Source organism: Dendropsophus ebraccatus, chromosome 2 (assembly GCF_027789765.1).
Source record: "Dendropsophus ebraccatus isolate aDenEbr1 chromosome 2, aDenEbr1.pat, whole genome shotgun sequence".
NCBI classification, from domain to species: domain Eukaryota; kingdom Metazoa; phylum Chordata; class Amphibia; order Anura; family Hylidae; genus Dendropsophus; species Dendropsophus ebraccatus.
Window position 1 is genome coordinate 4,010,471 of NC_091455.1, and position 24,531 is coordinate 4,035,001.

The following is a 24,531-nucleotide window of genomic DNA, read 5'->3' on the forward strand; positions in this document are numbered from 1 at the left end:
ACAGAGGTAGTCACAGCCCCGCCCCCTGTATATCCTGTGTATAGAGGGAGTCACATCCCCGCCCCCTGTATATCGTATTCAAACATTTTATTGAGTTTTCACATAATATAACACCCCCTGTATATCATGTTTACAGAGGTAGTCACAGCCCCGCCCCTGTATATAATGTGTATAGAGAGGGAGTCACAGCCCCGCCCCCAGTATATAATGTGTATAGAGAGGGAGTCACAGCCCCGCCCCCTGTGTATCGTGTATAGAGAAGGAGTTCGGGGGATGGTCCCGATCCCTGCACTGTGTGTTGGGGGAGGTCGGGGGATGGTCCCTGCACTGTGTGTTGGGGAGGTCGGGGGATGGTACCGGTCCCTGCACTGTGTGTTGGGGGAGGTCGGAGGATGGTCCCGATCCCTGCACTGTGTGTTGGGGGAGGTCGGGGGATGGTCCCGATCCCTGCACTGTGTCTTGGGGGAGGTCGGGGGATGGTCCCTGCACTGTGTGTTGGGGAGGTCGGGGGATGGTGCCGGTCCCTGCACTGTGTGTTGGGGGAGGTCGGGGGATGGTGCCGGTCCCTGCACTGTGTGTTGAAGGAGGTCGGGGGATGGTGCCGGTCCCTGCACTGTGTGTTGGGGGAGGTCGGGGGATGGTGCCGGTCCCTGTACTGGGATGATCCTTGCTCTCTCCTTTCTTTAGGAGATCTGTATTGTGAAGACTCCCGGTGAGAAACTTGGAATAAGTATTCGGGGTGGAGCCAAGGGTCATCCTGGAAACCCGCTAGACCCCACTGATGAGGGCGTCTTCATCTCCAAGGTGAGACTGGCTGTGGGAGGTCCTGTGTTCAGTCTCATTGTCTCCCTCCTCATTCTTACTGCCACCTCTCCTTTCTCCTCTTTGACCCCGCCTTCTCTTGTCGCCTCCTCCTTTCTCCTCTTTGACCTCGCCTTCTCTTGTCGCCTCCTCCTTTCTCCTCTTTGACCTCGCCTTCTCTTGTCGCCTCCTCCTTTCTCCTCATTGACCCCGCCTTCTCTTGTCGCCTCCTCTTTTCTCATTGACCCCGCCTCCTCTTGTCGCCTCCTCTTTTCTCCTCATTGACCCTGCCTTCTCTTGTCACATCCTCCTTTCTCCTCATTGACCCCTCCTCCTCCTTTCTCCTCATTGACCCCCACCTTCTCTTGTCTCCTCCTCCTCCTTTCCCCTTTTTGACCCTTTATCTTGTTGCCTCTCCATTGACCCCGCCTTCTCTTGTCGCCTCCTCCTTTCTCCCCATTGACGCCGCCTTCTCTTGTCGCCGCCTCCTTTCTCCCCATTGACCACCCCGCCTTCTCTTGTCGCCTCCCCCTTTCTCCCCATTGACCCCGCCTTCTCTTGTCGCCTCCTCCTTTCTCCTCATTGACCCCGCCTTCTCTTGTCGCCTCCTCCTTTCTCCTCATTGACCCCGCCTTCTCTTGTCGCCTCCTCCTTTCTCCCCATTGACGCTGCCTTCTCTTGTCGCCTCCTCCTTTCTCCTCATTGACCCCGCCTCCTTTCTCCTCATTGACCCCGCCTTCTCTTGTCGCCTCCTTCTTTCTCCTCATTGACCCCGCCTTCTCTTGTCGCCTCCCCCAGGTGAGCTCCTCGGGGGCGGCAGCTCGTGACGGGCGGCTGAAGGTGGGGATGCGGATCCTGGAGGTGAATCAGCAGAGCCTGCTGGGGATGACTCATACGGAGGCGGTGCAGGCGCTGCGTGGAGTCGGGGACACGCTCCTCATCCTCGTCTGTGATGGATTTGATCCAGTCTCCACAAACTCCATAGAGGTACACAGCGTGTGAGTGTGTTCTGGCCCCTCAGGGGAGTGATAGTCTGCAGCTCTGACCGCTCCTGTACATCTCTCCAGGCATCTCCTGGTGTCATCGCCAATCCGTTTGCGGCCGGTCTGGGAAGGAAGAACAGTATGGAGAGCATCTCGTCCATAGACCGAGACCTGAGCCCGGAGGAGGTGGAGCGGCTGCAGAAGGTACGCAGCTCCCGTGTGGGGGGGTTGTCGGCGGTGTGGCGGCAGCCGCGTGGTGCCGGCAGGCAGTGACTTTGTGCTCTTCTCTGGCAGGAGGTAGACGTAGGTCATGAGGTGAAGTGGGAAAGAGAGGACATGGAGAAAGTGGTGAGAGAACCTTCATCCCCCTCCATCCACCACCTGGGGGCGACACCTGCAACATCTCACCCCAGAAGTCTCCATACAACCCCCTCTCCAGAGCTGCGCTCACTGTTCTGCTGTGTCACCACTGTGCCAGCAGGGGGCGTCTCTGTGATGGCGGGTTGTATGACACATTTCACACCCTCATTCATCTTCTTTCACCAGTGGCCCCCAGCCTGGGGCTCTGCAGCCGTTTAGCTACTACAACTCCCAGCATCCCCTTACAGAATGTCACCAAATATCTACAACTTTCACAGACTTTGCTGAACTGTCGGTTTTCAGGGCATGATGGGAGTTGAAGTTTTGTTCCCAGGTTGCAGGATGTGTTGTGGTCACATGGTCGGGCATTCACGTGTTGTGTAAGGTTCCTCAGGGGTGGAGTTACATTTAAGGAATTCCATCCAGCGTGTCTCCTGACATGAAGCGTTTGTGGCCCCGCCTCCAAATGGCTGGGGTGCCTCTATCTCATTCGCTCATTCCACCAGCCCCTCCCTGACAACCAACTTGCGTCTCCTTTCCTTATTCCCACATTCCTCCTGCTCTGCTCCTCCCCCCTCATGAGCGCTCTGCTCCTCCCCCCTCATGAGCGCTCTGCTCCTCCCCCCTCATGAGCGCTCTGCTCCTCCCCCCATATGAGCGCTCTGCTCCTCCCCCCTCATGAGCGCTCTGCTCCTCCCCCCTCATGAGCGCTCTGCTCCTCCCCCCATATGAGCGCTCTGCTCCTCCCCCCTCATGAGCGCTCTGCTCCTCCCCCCTCATGAGCGCTCTGCTCCTCCCCCCTCATGAGCGCTCTGCTCCTCCCCCTCCCCTTACTCTGCTCCTCCCCCCCTTACTCTGCTCCTCTCACTCCCCTTACTCTGCTCCTCCCCCCTCCCTTACTCTGCTCCTCCCCCTCCCCTTACTCTGCTCCTCCCCCCCTTACTCTGCTCCTCTCCCTCCCCTTACTCTGCTCCTCCCCCCTCCCTTACTCTGCTCCTCTCCCTCCCCTTACTCTGCTCCTCCCCCCTTACTCTGCTCCTCTCCCTCCCCTTACTCTGCCCCCCCCCCCCCTTACTCTGCTCCTCTCCCTCCCCTTACTCTGCTCCTCTCCCTCCCCTTACTCTGCTCCTCCCCCCTCCCTTACTCTGCTCCTCTCCCCCCCCTTACTCTGCTCCTCTCCCCCCCCTTACTCTGCTCCTCTCCCTCCCCTTACTCTGCTCCTCTCCCCCCCTCCTTACTCTGCTCCTCCCCCCCCTTACTCTGCTCCTCCCCCCCCTTACTCTGCTCCTCCCCCCCCTTACTCTGCTCCTCCCCCCTTACTCTGCTCCTCCCCCCTTACTCTGCTCCTCCCCCCCCTTACTCTGCTCCTCCCCCCCTTACTCTGCTCCTCCCCCCCTTACTCTGCTCCTCCCCCCCTTACTCTGCTCCTCTCCTCCCCTTACTCTGCTCCTCTCCTCCCCTTACTCTGCTCCTCTCTCCCCCTTACTCTGCTCCTCTCCCTCCCCTTACTCTGCTCCTCTCCCCCTCTCCCCCTTACTCTGCTCCTCTCCCCCCCTCCCCTTACTCTGCTCCTCTCCCCCCCTCCCCTTACTCTGCTCCTCTCCCTTCCTCCCCTTACTCTGCTCCTCTCCCTTCCTCCCCTTACTCTGCTCCTCTCCCTTCCTCCCCTTACTCTGCTCCTCTCCCTTCCTCCCCTTACTCTGCTCCTCTCCCCTCCTCCCCTTACTCTGCTCCTCTCCCCCCCTCCCCTTACTCTGCTCCTCTCCCCTCCTCCCCTTACTCTGCTCCTCTCCCCTCCTCCCCTTACTCTGCTCCTCTCCCCTCCTCCCCTTACTCTGCTCCTCTCCCCTCCTCCCCTTACTCTGCTCCTCTCCCCTCCTCCCCTTACTCTGCTCCTCTCCCCTCCTCCCCTTACTCTGCTCCTCTCCCCTCCTCCCCTTACTCTGCTCCTCTCCCCTCCTCCCCTTACTCTGCTCCTCTCCCCTCCTCCCCTTACTCTGCTCCTCTCCCCTCCTCCCCTTACTCTGCTCCTCTCCCCTCCTCCCCTTACTCTGCTCCTCTCCCCTCCTCCCCTTACTCTGCTCCTCCCCTTACTCTGCTCCTCCCCTTACTCTGCTCCTCCCCTTACTCTGCTCCTCCCCTTACTGGTCTGTACTGTTCTTCGTCCTCATGTCTGCTCTTCTCTCCCCCCTGTGCTCGGCCGCTTCTTCTGACTTTCCTGTTTCTATGAAGGAGAAAATGCGTAAGGAGCGAGAGGAGGCTACAAGGCTCCTCCAGGAAGAAGCCAAGGTGAGGAGGACCAGACCACTCTCATATACCGCATCAGGCTACTCCAGTTCTGCATCCTCAGAGCTGAAATCTTTCAGCACTCCCTGCTTGCTCATTCCCTGCACAGAGAAAAACGCTTGGGTGGTTTGGATTCTGGGTAGTGTCTGATGTGTGTGTGTGGGGGTGGGGGGGGGAGTGCAGCTCTGGAGTATAACTCAGGATCAGTAATGTATGTACACAGTGACCCCACCAGCAGAATAGTGAGTGCAGCTCTGGAGTATAATACAGGATGTAACTCAGGATCAGTAATGTAATGTATGTACACAGTGACCTCACCAGCAGAATAGTGAGTGCAGCTCTGGAGTATAATATGGGATTAGTAATGTAATGTATGTACACAGTGACCTCACCAGCAGAATAGTGAGTGCAGCTCTGGAGTATAATACAGGATGGAACTCAGGATCAGTAATGTATGTACACAGTGACCTCACCAGCAGAATAGTGAGTGCAGCTCTGGAGTATAATACAAGATGAAACTCAGGATCAGTAATGTATGTGCACAGTGAGCCCACCAGCAGACTAGTGAGTGCAGCTCTGGAGTATAATACAGGATGTAACTCAGGATCAGTAATGTATGTACACAGTGACCTCACCAGCAGAATAGTGAGTGCAGCTCTGGAGTATAATACGGGATCAGTAATGTAATGTATGTACACAGTGACCTCACCAGCAGAATAGTGAGTGCAGCTCTGGAGTATAATACAGGATGTAACCCAGGATCAGTACAGGATTATTTATTATTGTGGTTCCATATAACCTGGGGCCCTTGTAGCCTTTGTACTTATCCGTGTTTCTTGTAGGGCTTCACTACAACCACCACAACAACGATAACTACTGACCCCATCAAACTCGACTACAAGACCCTGGCAGCTCTACCCAGCAGTGGCCTACCCAAAGGGAACAGGGTGAGTAGTAGCGGGTGATGCCAGGCTCTGGTGGCACTGTGCCGTGACTGGTGATGCCAGGCTCTGGTGGCACTGTGCCGTGACTGGTGGGGCCGGGGGCTGCCACTGTGCCGTGACTGGTGGGGCCGGGGGCTGGCACTGTGCCGTGACTGGTGGGGCCGGGGGCTGCCACTGTGCCGTGACTGGTGGGGCCGGGGGCTGCCACTGTGCCGTGACTGGTGGGGCCGGGGGCTGGCACTGTGCCGTGACTGGTGGGGCCGGGGGCTGGCACTGTGCCGTGACTGGTGGGGCCGGGGGCTGCCACTGTGCCGTGACTGGTGGGGCCGGGGGCTGCCACTGTGCCGTGACTGGTGGGGCCGGGGGCTGCCACTGTGCCGTGACTGGTGGGGCCGGGGGCTGCCACTGTGCCGTGACTGGTGGGGCCGGGGGCTGCCACTGTGCCGTGACTGGTGGGGCCGGGGGCTGCCACTGTGCCGTGACTGGTGGGGCCGGGGGCTGCCACTGTGCCGTGACTGGTGGGGCCGGGGGCTGCCACTGTGCCGTGACTGGTGGGGCCGGGGGCTGCCACTGTGCCGTGACTGGTGGGGCCGGGGGCTGCCACTGTGCCGTGACTGGTGGGGCCGGGGGCAGGTTGTAGCACTTGTGACGGGGGAGGGGTGTGGAATGTGGTGGTTTGGGGGGAATGTGTTATTCCTTGTGTCAGGATCTATTCCTGCGCAGGACTCACAGCTGCCATTCCAGACCCCTGATCAGAGCCCCCCCCCTTCCTCCTCCTCCTCCTCCTCCTCTCACTATTTTCGGACGCTCTTGTTCCTGTCACCCTGATGTAGTGTGAGGAGTGAGGGGCACAGATCAGATCAGACCTCGGAACGGTGAGTACCTGGACCCTGCGTGTCTATGCCATGACTGGTGCCCTCCCCCCTTCCCCGTACGTGTCTGGGCCATGACTGGTGCTTCCGACCCCCTCCCCCCGCGTATGTTTGCCCCATGACCTACCTGTGCCCCCCCTACGTGTCTTCCCCAAGAACTGTGCTAGGAGAGGATGAACTAGATGGGTCCTCCTGCCCGTCATTGGGGCCCCGTCAGTGTTCCTGAGGGGTTATTGAGGTGTGGTTGCCATATCTCATGGTCTCTGGACCCCCACTTGCCCTCAGTGACTGGTATGAGGAGTCGTTACAGTGTGTCAGCTTAGCGCTGGATACATTGTTAGGGTGGGTTCACACTGAAGAATCCGCATGGGGAAGTTCCGGCGCTCGTCCTCGTCCACATTTGTGCCCGTCCCATAGACTCCATTCTATGTACAGACGGATTCTACCGTCCGCCGAAGGTATTAACATATCAATTCTTTCTGCGTACGGCGGGATTCATTGGACCGTAGAATTAGACACTAATGCGGGCGGGCACAAGCGCTGGAACTTTTCCATGCGGATTCTTCAGTGTGAACCCACCCTAACAGGTGATAGGTGTGACTGTAGGGATCAGCGCTGCCATTCATTGACATAGGAAGAGGTTTCAGCGAAGGATTGGAGGGGGGGAGGGGTGATACATAAGACTGGAGGTGTCCCTGAGCACAACCATCTTGACTCTGTATCTGTTGGTCTGGGACTGTGGCTCCTCCCCTTGCTCCCTTGCTCTGGCTCCTCCACTGCTTCTGCTCCTCCCCCTGCTCCCCCTCCCTCGCTCGCCTGCTCCCCCTCCTCCCCTCGCTCGCCTGCTCCCCCTCCTCCCCTCGCTCGCCTGCTCCCCCTCCTCCCCTCGCTCGCCTGCTCCCCCTCCTCCCCTCGCTCGCCTGCTCCCCTCCTCCCCTCGCTCGCCTGCTCCCCCTCCTCCCCTCGCTCGCCTGCTCCCCCTCCTCCCCTCGCTCGCCTGCTCCCCCTCCTCCCCTCGCTCGCCTGCTCCCCCTCCTCCCCTCGCTCGCCTGCTCCCCCTCCTCCCCTCGCTCGCCTGCTCCCCCTCCTCCCCTCGCTCGCCTGCTCCCCCTCCTCCCCTCGCTCGCCTGCTCCCCCTCCTCCCCTCGCTCGCCTGCTCCCCCTCCTCCCCTCGCTCGCCTGCTCCCCCTCCTCCCCTCGCTCGCCTGCTCCCCCTCCTCCCCTCGCTCGCCTGCTCCCCCTCCTCCCCTCGCTCGCCTGCTCCCCCTCCTCCCCTCGCTCGCCTGCTCCCCCTCCTCCCCTCGCTCGCCTGCTCCCCCTCCTCCCCTCGCTCGCCTGCTCCCCCTCCTCCCCTCGCTCGCCTGCTCCCCCTCCTCCCCTCGCTCGCCTGCTCCCCCTCCTCCCCTCGCTCGCCTGCTCCCCCTCCTCCCCTCGCTCGCCTGCTCCCCCTCCTCCCCTCGCTCGCCTGCTCCCCCTCCTCCCCTCGCTCGCCTGCTCCCCCTCCTCCCCTCGCTCGCCTGCTCCCCCTCCTCCCCTCGCTCGCCTGCTCCCCCTCCTCCCCTCGCTCGCCTGCTCCCCCTCCTCCCCTCGCTCGCCTGCTCCCCCTCCTCCCCTCGCTCGCCTGCTCCCCCTCCTCCCCTCGCTCGCCTGATCCCCCTCCTCCCCTCGCTCGCCTGCTCCCCCTCCTCCCCTCGCTCGCCTGCTCCCCCTCCTCCCCTCGCTCGCCTGCTCCCCCTCCTCCCCTCGCTCGCCTGCTCCCCCTCCTCCCCTCGCTCGCCTGCTCCCCCTCCTCCCCTCGCTCGCCTGCTCCCCCTCCTCCCCTCGCTCGCCTGCTCCCCCTCCTCCCCTCGCTCGCCTGCTCCCCCTCCTCCCCTCGCTCGCCTGCTCCCCCTCCTCCCCTCGCTCGCCTGCTCCCCCTCCTCCCCTCGCTCGCCTGCTCCCCCTCCTCCCCTCGCTCGCCTGCTCCCCCTCCTCCCCTCGCTCGCCTGCTCCCCCTCCTCCCCTCGCTCGCCTGCTCCCCCTCCTCCCCTCGCTCGCCTGCTCCCCCTCCTCGCCTGCTCCTCCCCTCGCTCCCCCTCCTCCCCTCGCTCCCCCTCCTCCCCTGCTCCTCCCCTCGCTCCCCCTCCTCCCCTGCTCCTCCCCTCGCTTCCCCTCCTCCCCCCCTCGCTTCCCCTCCTCCCCCCCTCGCTTCCCCTCCTCCCCCCCTCGCTTCCCCTCCTCCCCCCCTCGCTCCCCCTCCTCCCCCCCTCGCTCCCCCTCCTCCCCTCGCTCCCCCTCCTCCCCTCGCTCCCCCTCCTCCCCTCGCTCCCCTGCTCCTCCCCTCGCTCCCCCTCCTCCCCTGCTCCTCCCCTCGCTCCCCTGTTCCTTACCCTCGCTCCCCCTCCTCCCCTCGCTCCCCCTCCTCCCCTCGCTCCCCCTCCTCCCCTCGCTCCCCCTCCTCCCCTCGCTCCCCCTCCTCCCCTCGCTCCCCCTCCTTCCCTTGTCTCCTCGCTCCCCCTCCTCCCCTCGTCCCCTCGCTCCCCCTCCTCCCCTGCTCCTCCCCTCGCTCCCCCCCTCGCTCCCCCCCTGCTCCTTCCCTCGCTCCCCCCCCTCCCCTGCTCACCTCCCTCCCCCTCCTCCCCTCGCTCCTCCCCTCGCTCCCCCTCCTCCCCTCGCTCCCCCTGCTCCCCCTCCTCCCCTGCTCCCCCTCCTCCCCTGCTCCCCCTCCTCCCCTGCTCCTTGCCTGCTCCTCCCCTCGCTCCCCCTCGCTCCCCCTCGCTCCCCTGCTCCTCCCCTCGCTCCCCCTCCTCCCCTCGCTCCCCCTTTGCTCCCCCTCGCTCCCCTGCTCCTCCCCTCGCTCCCCCTCCTCCCCTCGCTCCCCCTCCTCCCCTCGCTCCCCCTCCTGCCCTCGCTCCCCCTCCTGCCCTCGCTCCCCCTCCTGCCCTCGCTCCCCCTCCTGCCCTCGCTCCCCCTCCTGCCCTCGCTCCCCCTCCTGCCCTCGCTCCCCCTCCTGCCCTCGCTCCCCCTCCTGCCCTCGCTCCCCCTCCTGCCCTCGCTCCCCCTCCTGCCCTGCTCCTCCCCTCCTCCCCCTCCTCGCCTGCTCCTCCCCTCGCTCCCCCTCCTCCCCTGCTCCTCGCCTGCTCCTCCCCTCGCTCCCCCTCCTCCCCTCGCTCCCCCTCCTCCCCTGCTCCTTTCCTTGCTCCCCCTCCTCCCCTCCTCCTCTGCTCCGGCTCCTTCCCTCCTCCCCTCGCTCCCCCTCCTCCCCTCGCTCCCCCTCCTCCCCTCGCTCCCCCTCCTCCCCTCGCTCCCCCTCCTCCCCTCGCTCCCCCTCCTTCCCTGCTCCTCCTCTCGCTCCCCTTCCTCCCCTGTTCCTTACCCTCGCTCCCCCTCCTTCCCGGCTCCTCCTCTCGCTCCCCCTCCTCCCCTCGCCCCCTCACTCCCCCTCCTCCCCTCCTCCCTTCGCTCCCCCTCCTCCTCTGCTCCGGCTCCTTCCCTCCTCCCCTCGCTCCCCCTCCTCCCCTCGCTCCCCCTCCTCCCCTCGCTCCCCCTCCTCCCTTCGCTCCCCCTCCTCCCCTTGCTCCCCCTCCTTCCCTGCTCCTCCTCTCGCTCCCCCCCTCGCTCCCCTCGCTCCCCTCGCTCCCCCTCCTCCCCTCGCTCCTCCCCTCGCTCCCCCTCCTCCCCTGCTCCTTCTCCTCCCTTCGCTCCCCCTCCTCCTCTGCTCCGGCTCCTTCCCTCCTCCCTTCGCTCCCCTTTCTCACCCTCCCCCTCTGTTGATCTTGCAGCTCCCTCTGGGAATGGACACATCCTGCCCTCCTGTCCCTGTGGCTCTTGTCCACCCTGTCCCCACCATGGTAGCCAATGGCCCGGCCTGCCTTCCTGCCCCTCCCGTCACTCCTCCTCCTCCTCCTCCTGCCCTGACCCCCCACATGGCCGGGCCCCCTTCAGGTGAGGTGGAGGAGGTGCTTGTGGACTGCCAGTCCATCCTGTTCAATGAGAACCCCTTTGTGTTGGCGAACAAGAGACGTCCGGGCTCTGGGGGCATCTCGCTGGGTGGTCCTCCCACGGGATACGGCACCTCCGGCCTCCTGAAGACCACAGTCTACTGCAAGAAGGCAAGCGGCACCTGTGTGTTGTGTGCTGCACGTGTGTGCTCCATGTCACGTGACCACCGCCGCCACCCAGTATTGTCCCGTCTGTGCTGATCACTACGTGTCCCCCACGCTTCTGGCTGACACCCCGACACCTGTCCGTCATGTGTGCAGCCGACTGTCAGTCTGTGTGATGACATCACTGGGGGGAGGGGGTAAAAGGGGTCGCGGCATTCAGGGGTAACAGCCCACAGTTACCCAGGTCTCATGTCACCCAGCTGTGTCTCTACTACTACTACTCCCAGTGATGTCACCAAGCTGTGTCTCTACTACTACTACCCCCAGTGATGTCACCCAGCTGTCTCTACTACTACTACCCCCAGTGATGTCACCAAGCTGTGTCTCTACTACTACTACCCCCAGTGATGTCACCCAGCTGTGTCTCTACTACTACTACTCCCAGTGATGTCACCAAGCTGTGTCTCTACTACTACTACTACCCCCAGTGATGTCACCCAGCTGTGTCTCTACTACTACTACCCCCAGTGATGTCACCAAGCTGTGTCTCTACTACTACTACCCCCAGTGATGTCACCCAGCTGTGTCTCTACTACTACTACCCCCAGTGATGGCACCCAGCTGTGTCTCTACTACTACTACCCCCAGTGATATCACCCAGCTGTGTCTCTACTACTACCACCCCCAGTGATATCACCCAGCTGTGTCTCTACTACTACCCCCAGTGATGTCACCCAGCTGTGTCTCTACTACTACTACCCCCAGTGATGGCACCCAGCTGTGTCTCTACTACTACTACCCCCAGTGATGGCACCCAGCTGTGTCTCTACTACTACTACCCCCAGTGATGGCACCCAGCTGTGTCTCTACTACTACTACTACTACCCCAGTGATGTCACCCAGCTGTGTCTCTACTACTACCACCCCCAGTGATGTCACCAGCTGTGTCTCTACTACTACCCCAGTGATGTCACCCAGCTGTCTCTACTACTACTACCCCAGTAATGTCACCCAGCTGTCTCTACTACTACTACCCCCAGTGATGTCACCCAGCTGTGTCTCTACTACTACCCCCAGTGATGTCACCCAGCTGTGTCTCTACTACTACCCCCAGTGATGTCACCCAGCTGTGTCTCTACTACTACCCCCAGTGATGTCACCCAGCTGTGTTCTTACTACTACTACCCCCAGTGATGTCACCCAGCTGTGTCTCTACTACTACTACCCCCAGTGATGTCACCCAGCTGTGTCTCTACTACTACTACTACCCCCAGTGATGTCACCCAGCTGTGTCTCTACTACTACTACTACTACCCCCAGTGATGTCACCCAGCTGTGTCTCTACTACCCCCAGTGATGTCACCCAGCTGTGTCTCTACTACTATTACCCCCAGTAATGTCACCCAGCTGTCTCTACTACTACTACCCCCAGTGATGTCACCCAGCTGTGTCTCTACTACTACTACCCCCAGTGATGTCACCCAGCTGTGTCTCTATTACTACTACCCCAGTGATGTCACCCAGCTGTGTCTCTACTACCCCCAGTGATGTCACCCAGCTGTGTCTCTGCTACTACCCCCAGTGATGTCACCCAGCTGTGTCTATGCTACTACCCCCAGTGATGTCACCCAGCTGTGTCTCTACTACTACCCCCAGTGATGTCACCCAGCTGTGTCTCTACTACTACCCCCAGTGATGTCACCCAGCTGTGTCTCTACTACTACCCCCAGTGATGTCACCCAGCTGTGTCTCTACTACTACTACCCCCAGTGATGTCACCCAGCTGTGTCTCTACTACTACTACTACCCCCAGTGATGTCACCCAGCTGTGTCTCTACTACTACTACCCCTAGTGATGTCACCCAGCTGTGTCTCTACTACTACCCCCAGTGATGTCACCCAGCTGTGTCTCTACTACTACTACCCCCAGTGATGTCACCCAGCTGTGTCTCTACTACTACTACCCCCAGTGATGTCACCCAGCTGTGTCTCTATTACCCCCAGTGATGTCACCCAGCTGTGTCTCTATTACCCCCAGTGATGTCACCCAGCTGTGTCTCTACTACTACTACCCCCAGTGATGTCACCCAGCTTTGTCTATGCTACTACTACTACCCCCAGTGATGTCACCCAGCTATGTCTCTACTACTACCTCCAGTGATGTCACCCAGCTGTGTCTATGCTACTACTAACCGCAGTGATGTCACCCAGCTATGTCTCTACTACTACCCCCAGTGATGTCACCCAGCTGTGTCTCTACTACTACCCCCAGTGATGTCACCAGCTGTGTCTCTACTACTACTACCTCCAGTGATGTCACCCAGCTGTGTCTCTACTACTACTACCCCCAGTGATGTCACCCAGCTTTGTCTCTACTACTACTACCCCCAGTGATGTCACCCAGCTGTGTCTCTACTACTACTACTACCCCCAGTGATGTCACCAGCTGTGTCTCTACTACTACTACCCCCAGTGATGTCACCCAGCTGTCTCTACTACTACCACCCCAGTGATGTCACCAGCTGTGTCTCTACTACTACCCCCAGTGATGTCACCCAGCTGTGTCTATGCTACTACTATTACCCCCAGTGATGTCACCCAGCTGTGTCTCTACTACTACTACTACCCCCAGTGATGTCACCCAGCTGTGTCTCTACTACTACTACCCCCAGTGATGTCACCCAGCTGTCTCTACTACCCCCAGTGATGTCACCCAGCTGTGTCTCTACTACTACCCCCAGTGATGTGCTGGGAGTTGTATTTTTCCTGCAGTTGAACAGATTGCAGATGACGGCATTAGACAAAGTCTGGCCCCTCCTCCTGTGTAGTGACGTACTGTCACTTTAAGAACCTTTGCAGATAGCAGCACCACATATAGACCGGGAGGCTCTTATCTCCCACAGAGAAGAACATTCCAGACCCTGAGCACCTGCCCCCCTCCCCCCACCACACAGCTGTCACCCCCATCATCCCTGACCCCAGGAGCTGACACTCTGATCTCCTATCACACACAGTGTATCATCACTCCCATCATCCCTGACCCCAGGAGCTGACACTCTGATCTCCTATAACACACAGTGTATCATCACTCCCATCATCCCTGACCCCAGGAGCTGACACTCTAATCTCCTATCACACACAGTGTATCACACACAGTGTATCATCACTCCCATCATCCCTGACCCCAGGAGCTGACACTCTAATCTCCTATAACACACAGTGTATCATCACTCTCATCATCCCTGACCCCAGGAGCTGACACTCTAATCTCCTATCACACACAGTGTATCATCACTCCCATCATCCCTGACCCCAGGAGCTGACACTCTAATCTCCTATCACACACAGTGTATCATCACTCCCATCCTCCTCCCTGACCCCAGGAGCTGACACTCTAATCTCCTATCACACACAGTGTATTATTACTCCCATCATCCTCCCTTACCCCGGGAGCACACTGGATTGCTGAGAGTTGTAGTTCTATGGTTGCTGTGTATGTTTGTGTACGGTGTTGTTGGTTCTGTGCAGTGCAGAGTGCGGCCTGCGGGGGCAGCGTTGACTGCAGGTGGTACTGGAGTCTCCATTCTGCATGTTAGGAGGCGGCTTCTCACGTGATCTGTGATTTGTGGAGATGGCATGCGGTAGATGCTCCGCCCCCTCTTTGGCCCTGCCCCTCCCACCGCCACCATCTTTTGATTTCTTTCTGTTCTTTCCCTGCAGACTCCTTCTGGAGACTTCACAACTGGAAACAAAAGGGACGGCCCGTCTTCCCCCTCAAGTGTGCAGCAGGTGAGGCCAGATATAGAAGTGTCATTGTTTATCTGCTGTTACTGTGAAGAGCCCTTTCCTCTATTGGGTATGACCCTTCCATCCAGGACAGACCCCACCGCTGTACATTTACACTCACTCCCAGTTAGGAATGTCACAGTTTCTGCAGTTACTGTAGAGAAGTCTTCCCTACACCAAACTCAGTACTGTCTTTCCTCTCCTTCCTCCCCATTAGTTTTTTTGAGATACACCAGTAGGCATTTCTCAGCTTATGTGCAGTTACTGATGCCATTTTCATTTTTTTCATATCTGGGATTCTGCTGTTTCTGTAGAGAATCCTTTCTGGTTTTCTTAGACCCAGCTGCTCCTGCCGTTAGGATTTTTTTATTTTTTGCTGGTTAAGAATCCTTCCCAGTACTGGTTACAAGTGGCGCCCCCTCTGGTCATTTCATGAACCCTTCTATATTTCCCCTTACCATGTCCTGCAGTGGGGGATTCCACATCCCGGTCTGCTGTAACTGTAAAGAATCCTTCCTGCTGCTGACCTGGCCCCCGTGTATACAGTGATACATTGTGTTATTTTCTTTCTTCTATATGACAGTATAACTTTGGTGCTTTGTGTCTGGCGGCCCCGGCGCGCACCTGTCACCACGCTGGCAGGGAGACTCGATTTGTAAGTCTGTGTATCTGCTTCCTGCTTCCTGCGGCCTCTGCCTGACGCTGGAGGAGGGGCTGCGCTGCTGTGTCCTGCATGATCTGTGGTGACTGCGGGGGGCGCTGTGTATGGGACTCGCCCCGCTGTCTAAATTTCTGTGGTCATGTGGGTGATCCCATCTGAATACTCGCCCCAAAGGGTGTGCCCCCCTTCCCCCCAGGAAAGTGGTTCAGTGATGTCTGTGTGGGAGGGGCAGAGCCATAACAATAAATCTACTGACAGATGAACATTATGGGGCAGGAAACCCGAGGAGGGTGGCGTATGAGGTAGGCCAACTCTGAGGGGAGCGTATGGAGGGGCATAAGGGGCAGGAGTCGATAGGGGGGGGGGGCGTACGGGGGCAGGAGACCTGAGGGGGGGGGCTTAGGGGGGCAGGAGACCTGAGGGAGGGGGGGGGCTTAGGGGGGCAGGAGACCTGAGGGAGGGGGGGGGGGGGGGCGTAGAGGGACAGGAGACCTGAGGGGGGGGGGGCGTAGGGAGGCAGTAAACCTGAGGGGGGGGGGGGGTGAAGGGAGGCAGTAGACCTGAGGGGGGGGGGGGGCGTAGAGGGCAGGAGACCTGAGGGGGGGGGCGTAGGGGGGCAGGAGACCTGAGGGAGGGGGGGCGTAGAGGGGCAGGAGACCTGAGGGGGGGGCGTAGAGGGGCAGGAGACCTGAGGGGGGGCGTAGAGGGCAGGAGACCTGAGGGGGGGGCGTAGGGGGGCAGGAGACCTAAGGAAGGGGGGGCGTAGAGGGGCAGGAGACCTGAGGGGGGGGGCGTAGAGGGGCAGGAGACCTGAGGGGGGGCGTAGGGGGGCAGGAGATCTGAGGGGGGGCGTAGGGGGGCAGGAGACCTGAGGGGGGGCGTAGGGGGGCAGGAGACCTGAGAGGGGGGGTTGGGGGGGCAGGAGACCTGAGGGTGGGCATAGAGGGGCAGGAGACCTGGGGGGGGCGTAGGGGGGCAAGAGACCTGAGGGGGTGGACGTAGAGGGGCAGGAGACCTGAGGGGGGGGTGTAGGGGGGCAGGAGACCTGAGGGGGTGGTGTAGGGGGGCAGGAGACCTGAGGAAGGAGTGTAGGGGGGCAGGAGACCTGAGGGTGGGCATAGAGGGGCAAGAGACCTGAGGGGGTGGACGTAGAGGGGCAGGAGACCTGAGGGGGTGGACGTAGAGGGGCAGGAGACCTGAGGAAGGGGTGTAGGGGGGCAGGAGACCTGAGGGGGGGTGTAGGGGGGCAGGAGACGTGAGGGGGGGGGCGTAGGGGGGGCAGGAGACCTGAGGGGGTGGGCGTAGAGGGGCAGGAGACCTGGGAGGGGGGGGGGGGCGTAGAAGGGCAGGAGACCTGAGGGTGGGCGTAGGGGGGCAGGAGACCTGAGGGGGGGGCGTAGGGGGGCAGGAGACCGGGGGGGGGGGCGTAGGGGGGCAGGAGACCTGAGGGGGGGGCGTAGGGGGGCAGGAGACCTGAGGGGGGGGCGTAGGGGGGCAGGAGACCTGAGGGGGGGGTGTAGGGGGGCAGGAGACCTGAGGAAGGGGTGTAGGGGGGCAGGAGACCTGAGGGTGGGCGTAGGGGGGCAGGAGACCTGAGGGGGTGGGCGTAGAGGGGCAGGAGACCTGGGAGGGGGGGGGGGGCGTAGAAGGGCAGGAGACCTGAGGGTGGGCGTAGGGGGACAGGAGACCTAAGGGGGGGGGGGGGGTAGAGGGGCAGGAGACCTAAGGGGGGGGCCTAGAGGGGCAGGAGACCTAAGGGGGGGGGCTAGGGGGGCAGGAGACCTGAGGGGGGGGGTAGGAGACGTGAGGGGGGGGGGTGGGGGGGGTAGGAGACGTGAGGGGGGGGTAGAGGGGCAGGAGACCTGAGGGGGGGGCATAGAGGGGCAGGAGACCTGAGGGGGGGGGCATAGAGGGGCAGGAGAACTGAGGGGGGGGGGGCGTAGGGAGGCAGGAGACCTGAGGGGGGCGTAGAGGGGCAGGAGACCTGGGGGGGGGGCGTAGAGGGGCAGGAGACCTGGGGGGGGGCATAGAGGGGCAGGAGACCTGGGGGGGGGGGGCGTAAAGGGGCAGGAGACCTGAGGGGGGGCGGAGAGGGGCAGGAGACCTGAAGGGGGGGGCGTAGGGGGGCAGGAGACCTGAGGGGGGGGGCGTTGGGGGGCAGGAGACCTGAAGGGGGGGCGTAGGGGGCAGGAGACCTGAGGGGGGGGCGTTGGGGGGCAGGAGACATGAGGGGGGGGGCAGGAGACATGAGGGGGGGGCAGGAGACATGAGGGGGGGGGTAGGGGGGCAGAAGACCTGAGGGAGGGGGGGGCGTAGGGGGGCAGGAGACCTAAGGGTGGGCGTAGAGGGGCAGGAGACCTGAGGGGGGGGGGGCGTAGGGGGGCAGGAGACCTGAGGGGGGTGTAGGGGGGCAGGAGACCTGAGGGGGGGTGTAGGGGGGCAGGAGACCTGAGGGGGTGGGCGTAGGGGGGCAGGAGACCTGAGGGGGGGTGTAGGGGGGCAGGAGACCTGAGGGGGGGTGTAGGGGGGCAGGAGACCTGAGGGGGTGGGCGTAGAGGGGCAGGAGACCTGGGAGGGGGGGGGGGGCGTAGAAGGGCAGGAGACCTGAGGGTGGGGCGTAGAGGGGCAGGAGACCTAAGGGGGGGGCGTAGGGGGGCAGGAGACCTGAGGGGGGGGGCGTAGGGGGGCAGGAGACGTGAGGGGGGGGGGTAGAGGGGCAGGAGACCTGAGGGGGGGGCATAGAGGGGCAGGAGACCTGAGGGGGGGGGGTAGAGGGGCAGGAGAACTGAGGGGGGGGGGGGCGTAGAGGGGCAGGAGACCTGAGGGGGGGTAGGGGGGCAGGAGACCTGAAGGGGGGGGGGGGCGTAGGGGGGCAGGAGACCTGAGGGGGGGGCATAGAGGGGCAGGAGACCTGAGGGGGGGGCATAGAGGGGCAGGAGACCTGAGGGGGGGGGGGGTAGAGGGGCAGGAGAACTGAGGGGGGGGGGCGTAGAGGGGCAGGAGACCTGAGGCGGGGTAGGGGGGCAGGAGACCTGAAGGGGGGGGGGCGTAGGGGGGCAGGAGACCTGAGGGGGGGGGCGTAGAGGGGCAGGAGACCTGGGGGGGGGCATAGAGGGGCAGGAGACCTGAGGGGGGGCATAGGGGGACAGGAGACCTGGGAGGGGGGGCGTAGGGGGGCAGGAGACCTGAGGAGAGGGGGTGTACAGTGCTGAGAGGCTGGTGACCTCTGGGTTGTGGATGTATGGTGGTCCTATGAAACATGGCTGTACATGGAGTCGTGGTGGGGTGGCGCTGCTGCTGCACATGTATGCTCAGTGGTCATACATGTCTGTGGGGTGAGGGATGATGGGAGTTGTAATACATGTCTGTGGGGTGAGGGATGATGGGAGTTGTAATACATGTCTGTGGGGTGAGGGATGATGGGAGTTGTAATACATGTCTGTGGGGTGAGGGATGATGGGAGTTGTAATACATGTCTATGTGTTTAATGGAGTTGTTCAACAAAATTTTTCTTTGAAAATCAAAGTGGTGTCAGAAAGTTATATAGATTTGTAATTTACTTTTGTGTAAAAATCTCCAGTCTTCCAGTACTTATCAGCTGCTGCGTGTCCTGCAGGAAGTGGTGTATTCTCTACAGTCTGACACAGGGCTCTCTGCTGCCACCTCAGGAGAGGTTTTTGTGAACAAGCCCTTAAAGGGATCACGGGAGTTGTAGTCCATACGTGTCTGTGGTGTGCATGATAGGAGTTGTAGTACATGTGGGTGGGGATGATGGGAGTTGTAGTACATACATGCCTGCAGGTGAGGAGTGATGGGAGTTGTAGTACATACATGTCTGCGGGTGGGGGTGATGGGAGTTGTAGTACATACATGTCTGCGGGTGGGGGTGATGGCAGTTGTAGTACATACATGTCTGCGGGTGGGGGTGATGGCAGTTGTAGTACATGCCTGTGGGATTGGAGATGATGGGAGTTGTAGTCTTCTCTGTACAGGTCAGTAATCGTTCCCTGTTTTGTTTCAGGCCTCCGTTAACTTTCTGAGCCAAGGTGACAGCCGTCCGGTGAGTGAGGTCACATGATGCGGTCACATGACCAGAGAGCTGACGCTTTGGATGTCTGTGATTGCTGACGCTTTGTTACTGTGTCGCCCCACAGACCACCCCCTCCTCGCCCAGTGATGGCCTCCACACCCGGCAGGTGTACAAGACATTTGCTGCCCTCCCCTCTGTGCACCCCTCCCCCGAGCAGCAGGTATGTACCCCCCACACACGAAATCTCCATGGAGACGGCCGCACTGCCGCCATCACCTCCGCTGTTAGGGTGCATTCACACGTACAGGATCCGCAGCAGATTTTATCTAAATAACAACACCGCATCAAATCTGCTGCAGATCCTGTACGTGTGAACACAGCCTCATACAGTTTGACTGTCCCCTGCGGCACTGACTGTCCCTCACTGTCCCCTGCAGCACTGACTGTCCCTCACTGTCCCCTGCAGCACTGACTGTCCCTCACTGTCCCCTGCAGCACTGACTGTCCCTCACTGTCCCCTGCAGCACTGACTGGCACTCACTGTCCCCTGCAGCACTGACTGGCACTCACTGTCCCCTGCAGCACTGACTGTCCCTCACTGTCCCCTGCAGCACTGACTGTCCCTCACTGTCCCCTGCAGCACTGACTGTCCCTCACTGTCCCCTGCAGCACTGACTGTCCCTCACTGTCCCCTGCAGCACTGACTGTCCCTCACTGTCCCCTGCAGCACTGACTGGCACTCACTGTCCCCTGCAGCACTGACTGGCACTCACTGTCACCTGCAGTCAGTCAATAACTGAGGGCTCTGCAGGTGGGGGCCACACACCTCTTCTCACTCCCTCGGCTTTCTAGCTGATGATTTGGTCACTTTTGAATGTTGGTGCTTTCACACTCGTGAGACGGACTCTACGACCCACACAGGTGGCTCAGGTAGTGCAGCTCATCCAGGATGTCACATCAATGCCAGCTGTGGCAAGAAGGTTTGCTGTGTCTGTCAGTGTAGTGTCCAGAGGCTGGAGGCTACCAGGAGACATGGAGGAGGCCGTAGTGTCCAGAGGCTGGAGGCTACCAGGAGACAGGCCAGTACACCAGGAGACGTGGAGGAGGCCGTAGTGTCCAGAGGCTGGAGGCTACCAGGAGACAGGCCAGTACACCAGGAGACATGGAGGAGGCCGTAGTGTCCAGAGGCTGGAGGCTACCAGGAGACAGGCCAGTACACCGGGAGACATGGAGGAGGCCGTAGTGTCCAGAGGCTGGAGGTGCTACCAGGAGACAGGCCAGTACACCAGGAGACATGGAGGAGGCTGTAGTGTCGAGAGGCTGGAGGTGCTACCAGGAGACAGGCCAGTACACCGGGAGACATGGCGGAGGCTGTAGTGTCTAGAGGCTGGAGGCTACCAGGAGACATGGAGGAGGCCGTAGTGTCCAGAGGCTGGAGGCTGCCAGGAGACATGGAGGAGGCCGTAGTGTCCAGAGGCTGGAGGCTACCAGGAGACATGGAGTAGGCCGTAGTGTCCAAAGGCTGCAGGCTACCAGGAGACAGGCCAGTACACCAGGAGACATAGAGGAGGCCGTAGTGTCCAGAGGCTGGAGGCTACCAGGAGACAGGCCAGTACACCAGGAGACATGGAGGAGGCCATAGTGTCCAGAGGCTGGAGGCTACCAGGAGACAGGCCAGTACACCAGGAGACATGGAGGAGGCCGTAGTGTCCAGAGGCTGGAGGCTACCAGGAGACAGGCCAGTACACCAGGAGACGTGGAGGAGGCCGTAGTGTCCAGAGGCTGAAGGCTACCAGGAGACAGGCCAGTACACCAGGAGACGTGGAGGAGGCCGGAGGAGGCACCAACCCAGCAGCAGTAGCACTGCCAGAGCCCTGCACAATGTCCTCCAGCATGAGCGGTCTGGCAGGGGGTCAGAATTGGGGGGCATTTCTTTGGGGGGCGGCACAGCCCTCCATGTGCTGCCAGAGGTAGCCTGACCGCCATTAGGTAGCGAGACCCTCAGAGCCCTTGTGAGACCATATGCTGGTGTGGTTGGGGTTCCTCCTAATGCAGGACAATGCTAGACCTCATGTGGCTGGAGTGTGTCAGCAGTTCCTACAAGATGGAGGCAGTGTCGCTATGGACTGGCTGCCCGTTCCCCTGAATCCCCTTGAGCACATCGGGGACATCATGTCTCCTCCATCCACCAACATCACGTTACACCACAGACTTATCTGAAGTTGGCGGCTGTTTTAGTCCAGGTCTGGGAGGAGATCCCTCAGGAGACCATCGGCCACCTCATCAGGAGCATGCCCAGGCCTTGTAGGGAGGTCATACAGACACCTCATCAGGAGCATGCCCGGGCCTTGTAGGGAGGTCATACAGCCACCTCATCAGGAGCATGCCCGGGCCTTGTAGGGAGGTCATACAGCCACCTCATCAGGAGCATGCCCGGGCCTTGTAGTGAGGTCATACAGACACCTCATCAGGAGCATGCCCGGGCCTTGTAGGGAGGTCATATACCTCATCAGGAGCATGCCCGGGCCTTGTAGGGAGGTCATACGCCTCATCAGGAGCATGCCCGGGCCTTGTAGGGAGGTCATACGCCTCATCAGGAGCATGCCCGGGCCTTGTAGGGAGGTCAGCCACCTCATCAGGAGCATGCCCAGGCCTTGTAGGGAGGTCATACAGACACCTCATCAGGAGCATGCCCAGGCCTTGTAGGGAGGTCATACACCTCATCAGGAGCATGCCCGGGCCTTATAGGGAGGTCATACAGACACCTCATCAGGAGCATGCCCGGGCCTTGTAGGGAGGTCATACAGCCACCTCATCAGGAGCATGCCCGGGCCTTGTAGGGAGGTCATACAGCCACCTCATCAGGAGCATGCCCGGGCCTTGTAGTGAGGTCATACAGACACCTCATCAGGAGCATGCCCGGGCCTTGTAGGGAGGTCAGCCACCTCATCAGGAGCATGCCCGGGCCTTGTAGGGAGGTCATACAGGCATCTCATCAGGAGCATGCCTGGGCCTTGTAGGGAGGTCAGCCACCTCATCAGGAGCATGCCCGGGCCTTGTAGGGAGGTCATACAGACACCTCATCAGGAGCATGCCCGGGCCTTGTAGGGAGGTCATACAGACACCTCATCAGGAGCATGCCCAGGCCTTGTAGGGAGGTCAGCCACCTCATCAGGAGCATGCCCGGGCCGTGTAGGGAGGTCATACAGACACATCATCAGGAGCATGCCCGGGCCTTGTAGGGAGGTCATACACCTCATCAGGAGCATGCCCGGGCCTTGTAGGGAGGTCATACAGACACATCATCAGGAGCATGCCCGGGCCTTGTAGGGAGGTCATACACCTCATCAGGAGCATGCCCGGGCCTTGTAGGGAGGTCATACAGACACCTCATCAGGAGCATGCCCGGGCCTTGTAGGGAGGTCATACAGACACCTCATCAGGAGCATGCCCGAGCCTTGTAGGGAGGTCAGCCACCTCATCAGGAGCATGCCCGGGCCTTGTAGGAAGGTCATACAGACATCTCCTCAGGAGCATGCCCGGGCCTTGTAGGGAGGTAACACAGACACCTCATCAGGAGCATGCCTGGGCCTTGTAGGGAGGTCATACAGACACCTCATCAGGAGCATGCCCGGGCCTTGTAGGGAGGTCATACAGACACCTCATCAGGAGCATGCCTGGGCCTTGTAGGAAGGTCATACAGACACCTCATCAGGAGCATGCCCGGGCCTTGTAGGAAGGTCATACAGCCGCCTCATCAGGAGCATGCCCGGGCCTTGTAGGGAGGTCATACACCTCATCAGGAGCATGCCTGGGCCTTGTAGGAAGGTCATACAGACACCTCATCAGGAGCATGCCCGGGCCTTGTAGGAAGGTCATACAGACACCTCATCAGGAGCATGCCCGGGCCTTGTAGGGAGGTCATACAGACACCTCATCAGGAGCATGCCCGGGGCTTGTAGGGAGGTCATACAGACACCTCATCAGGAGCATGCCCGGGGCTTGTAGGGAGGTCATACAGACACCTCATCAGGAGCATGCCCGGGCCTTGTAGGGAGGTCATACAGACACCTCATCAGGAGCATGCCCGGGCCTTGTAGGGAGGTCATACAGACACCTCATCAGGAGCATGCCCGGGGCTTGTAGGGAGGTCATACACCTCATCAGGAGCATGCCCGGGCCTTGTAGGGAGGTCATACAGCCACCTCATCAGGAGCATGCCCGGGCCTTGTAGGGAGGTCATACACCTCATCAGGAGCATGCCCGGGGCTTGTAGGGAGGTCATGCAGACACCTCATCAGGAGCATGCCCGGGGCTTGTAGGGAGGTCATACAGACACCTCATCAGGAGCATGCCCGGGGCTTGTAGGGAGGTCATACACCTCATCAGGAGCATGCCCGGGCCTTGTAGGGAGGTCAGACACCTCATTAGGAGCATGCCCGGGCCTTGTAGGGAGGTCATACAGACACCTCATCAGGAGCATGCCCGGGGCTTGTAGGGAGGTCATACACCTCATCAGGAGCATGCCCGGGCCTTGTAGGGAGGTCAGCCACCTCATCAGGAGCATGCCTGGGCCTTGTAGGAAGGTCATACAGACATCTCATCAGGAGCATGCCCGGACCTTGTGGGGAGGTCATACAGACACCTCATCAGGAGCATGCCCGGGCCTTGTAGGGAGGTCATACACCTCATCAGGAGCATGCCCGGGGCTTGTAGGGAGGTCATACACCTCATCAGGAGCATATTCGGGCCTTGTAGGGAGGTCATACAGGGGTTACCAATGTAATTTTTGTTGTGACGCTACCTCTAGGCCGCCATTGGGTAATACATGGAATTCCCAGGGATGATGGGTGTGGCATGTTTGTTCTGTACAAAGCTGAATGTGCTGACACAGAGTATCACTGAGAAGTCATTCCCTCACATCTAGGAGGGGTATATATATATATATCAGTCACATCTAGGATCGGTATATACACTCACCGGCCACTTTATTAGGTACACCATGCTAGTAACGGGTTGGACCCCCTTTTGCCTTCAGAACTGCCATATTGACATGATGGCATCACACAGTTGCCGCAGATTTGTCGGCTGCACATCCATGATGCCAATCTCCCGTTCCACCACATCCCAAAGATGCTCTATTGGATTGAGATCTGGTGACTGTGGAGGCCATTGGAGTACAGTGACCTCATTGTCATGTGCAAGAAACCAGTCTGAGATGATTCTAGCTTTATGACATGGCGCATTATCCTGCTGAAAGTAGCCATCAGATGTTGGGTCCATTGTGGTCATAAAGGGATGGACATGGTCAGCAACAATACTCAGGTAGGCTGTGGCGTTGCAACGATGCTCAATTGGTACCAAGGGGCCCAAAGAGTGCCAAGAAAATATTCCCCACACCATGACACCACCACCACCAGCCTGAACCGCTGATACAAGGCAGGATGGATCCATGCTTTCATGTTGTTGACGCCAAATTCTGACCCTACCATCCGAATGTCGCAGCATCAGACCATCCGACTCATCAGACCAGGCAACGTTTTTCCAATCTTCTACTGTCCAGTTTCGATGAGCTTGTGCAAATTGTAGCCTCAGTTTCCTGTTCTTAGCTGAGCGGAGTGGCCCCCGGTGTGGTCTTCTGCTGCTGTAGCCCATCTGCCTCAGAGTTGGCCGTACTGTGCGCTCAGAGATGCTCTTCTGCCTACCTTGGCTGTAGCGGTTGG

The 24,531-nt window shown here is 60.4% G+C and overlaps 1 protein-coding gene across 16 annotated transcripts in view; it reads left to right on the forward strand.

Annotated features, from left to right (window-relative positions):
• SCRIB (scribble planar cell polarity protein) overlaps positions 1-24,531 on the forward strand; it is a 101,477-nt gene that overhangs the window by 61,490 nt on the left and 15,456 nt on the right. For 7 of the 16 annotated variants that reach the window (XM_069956932.1, XM_069956938.1, XM_069956927.1 and 4 more), the window contains 11 exons: positions 688-804; positions 1,600-1,788; positions 1,869-1,988; positions 2,079-2,132; positions 4,377-4,433; positions 5,273-5,377; positions 10,008-10,337; positions 14,052-14,120; positions 14,701-14,772; positions 18,800-18,838; positions 18,933-19,028. In XM_069956932.1, coding sequence (XP_069813033.1) covers positions 688-804; positions 1,600-1,788; positions 1,869-1,988; positions 2,079-2,132; positions 4,377-4,433; positions 5,273-5,377; positions 10,008-10,337; positions 14,052-14,120; positions 14,701-14,772; positions 18,800-18,838; positions 18,933-19,028 — 1,248 coding nt within the window. The remainder of the gene's footprint in view (positions 1-687; positions 805-1,599; positions 1,789-1,868; positions 1,989-2,078; positions 2,133-4,376; positions 4,434-5,272; positions 5,378-10,007; positions 10,338-14,051; positions 14,121-14,700; positions 14,773-18,799; positions 18,839-18,932; positions 19,029-24,531) is intronic. The other 9 variants (XM_069956928.1, XM_069956942.1, XM_069956933.1 and 6 more) reach the window with 8 other exon arrangements.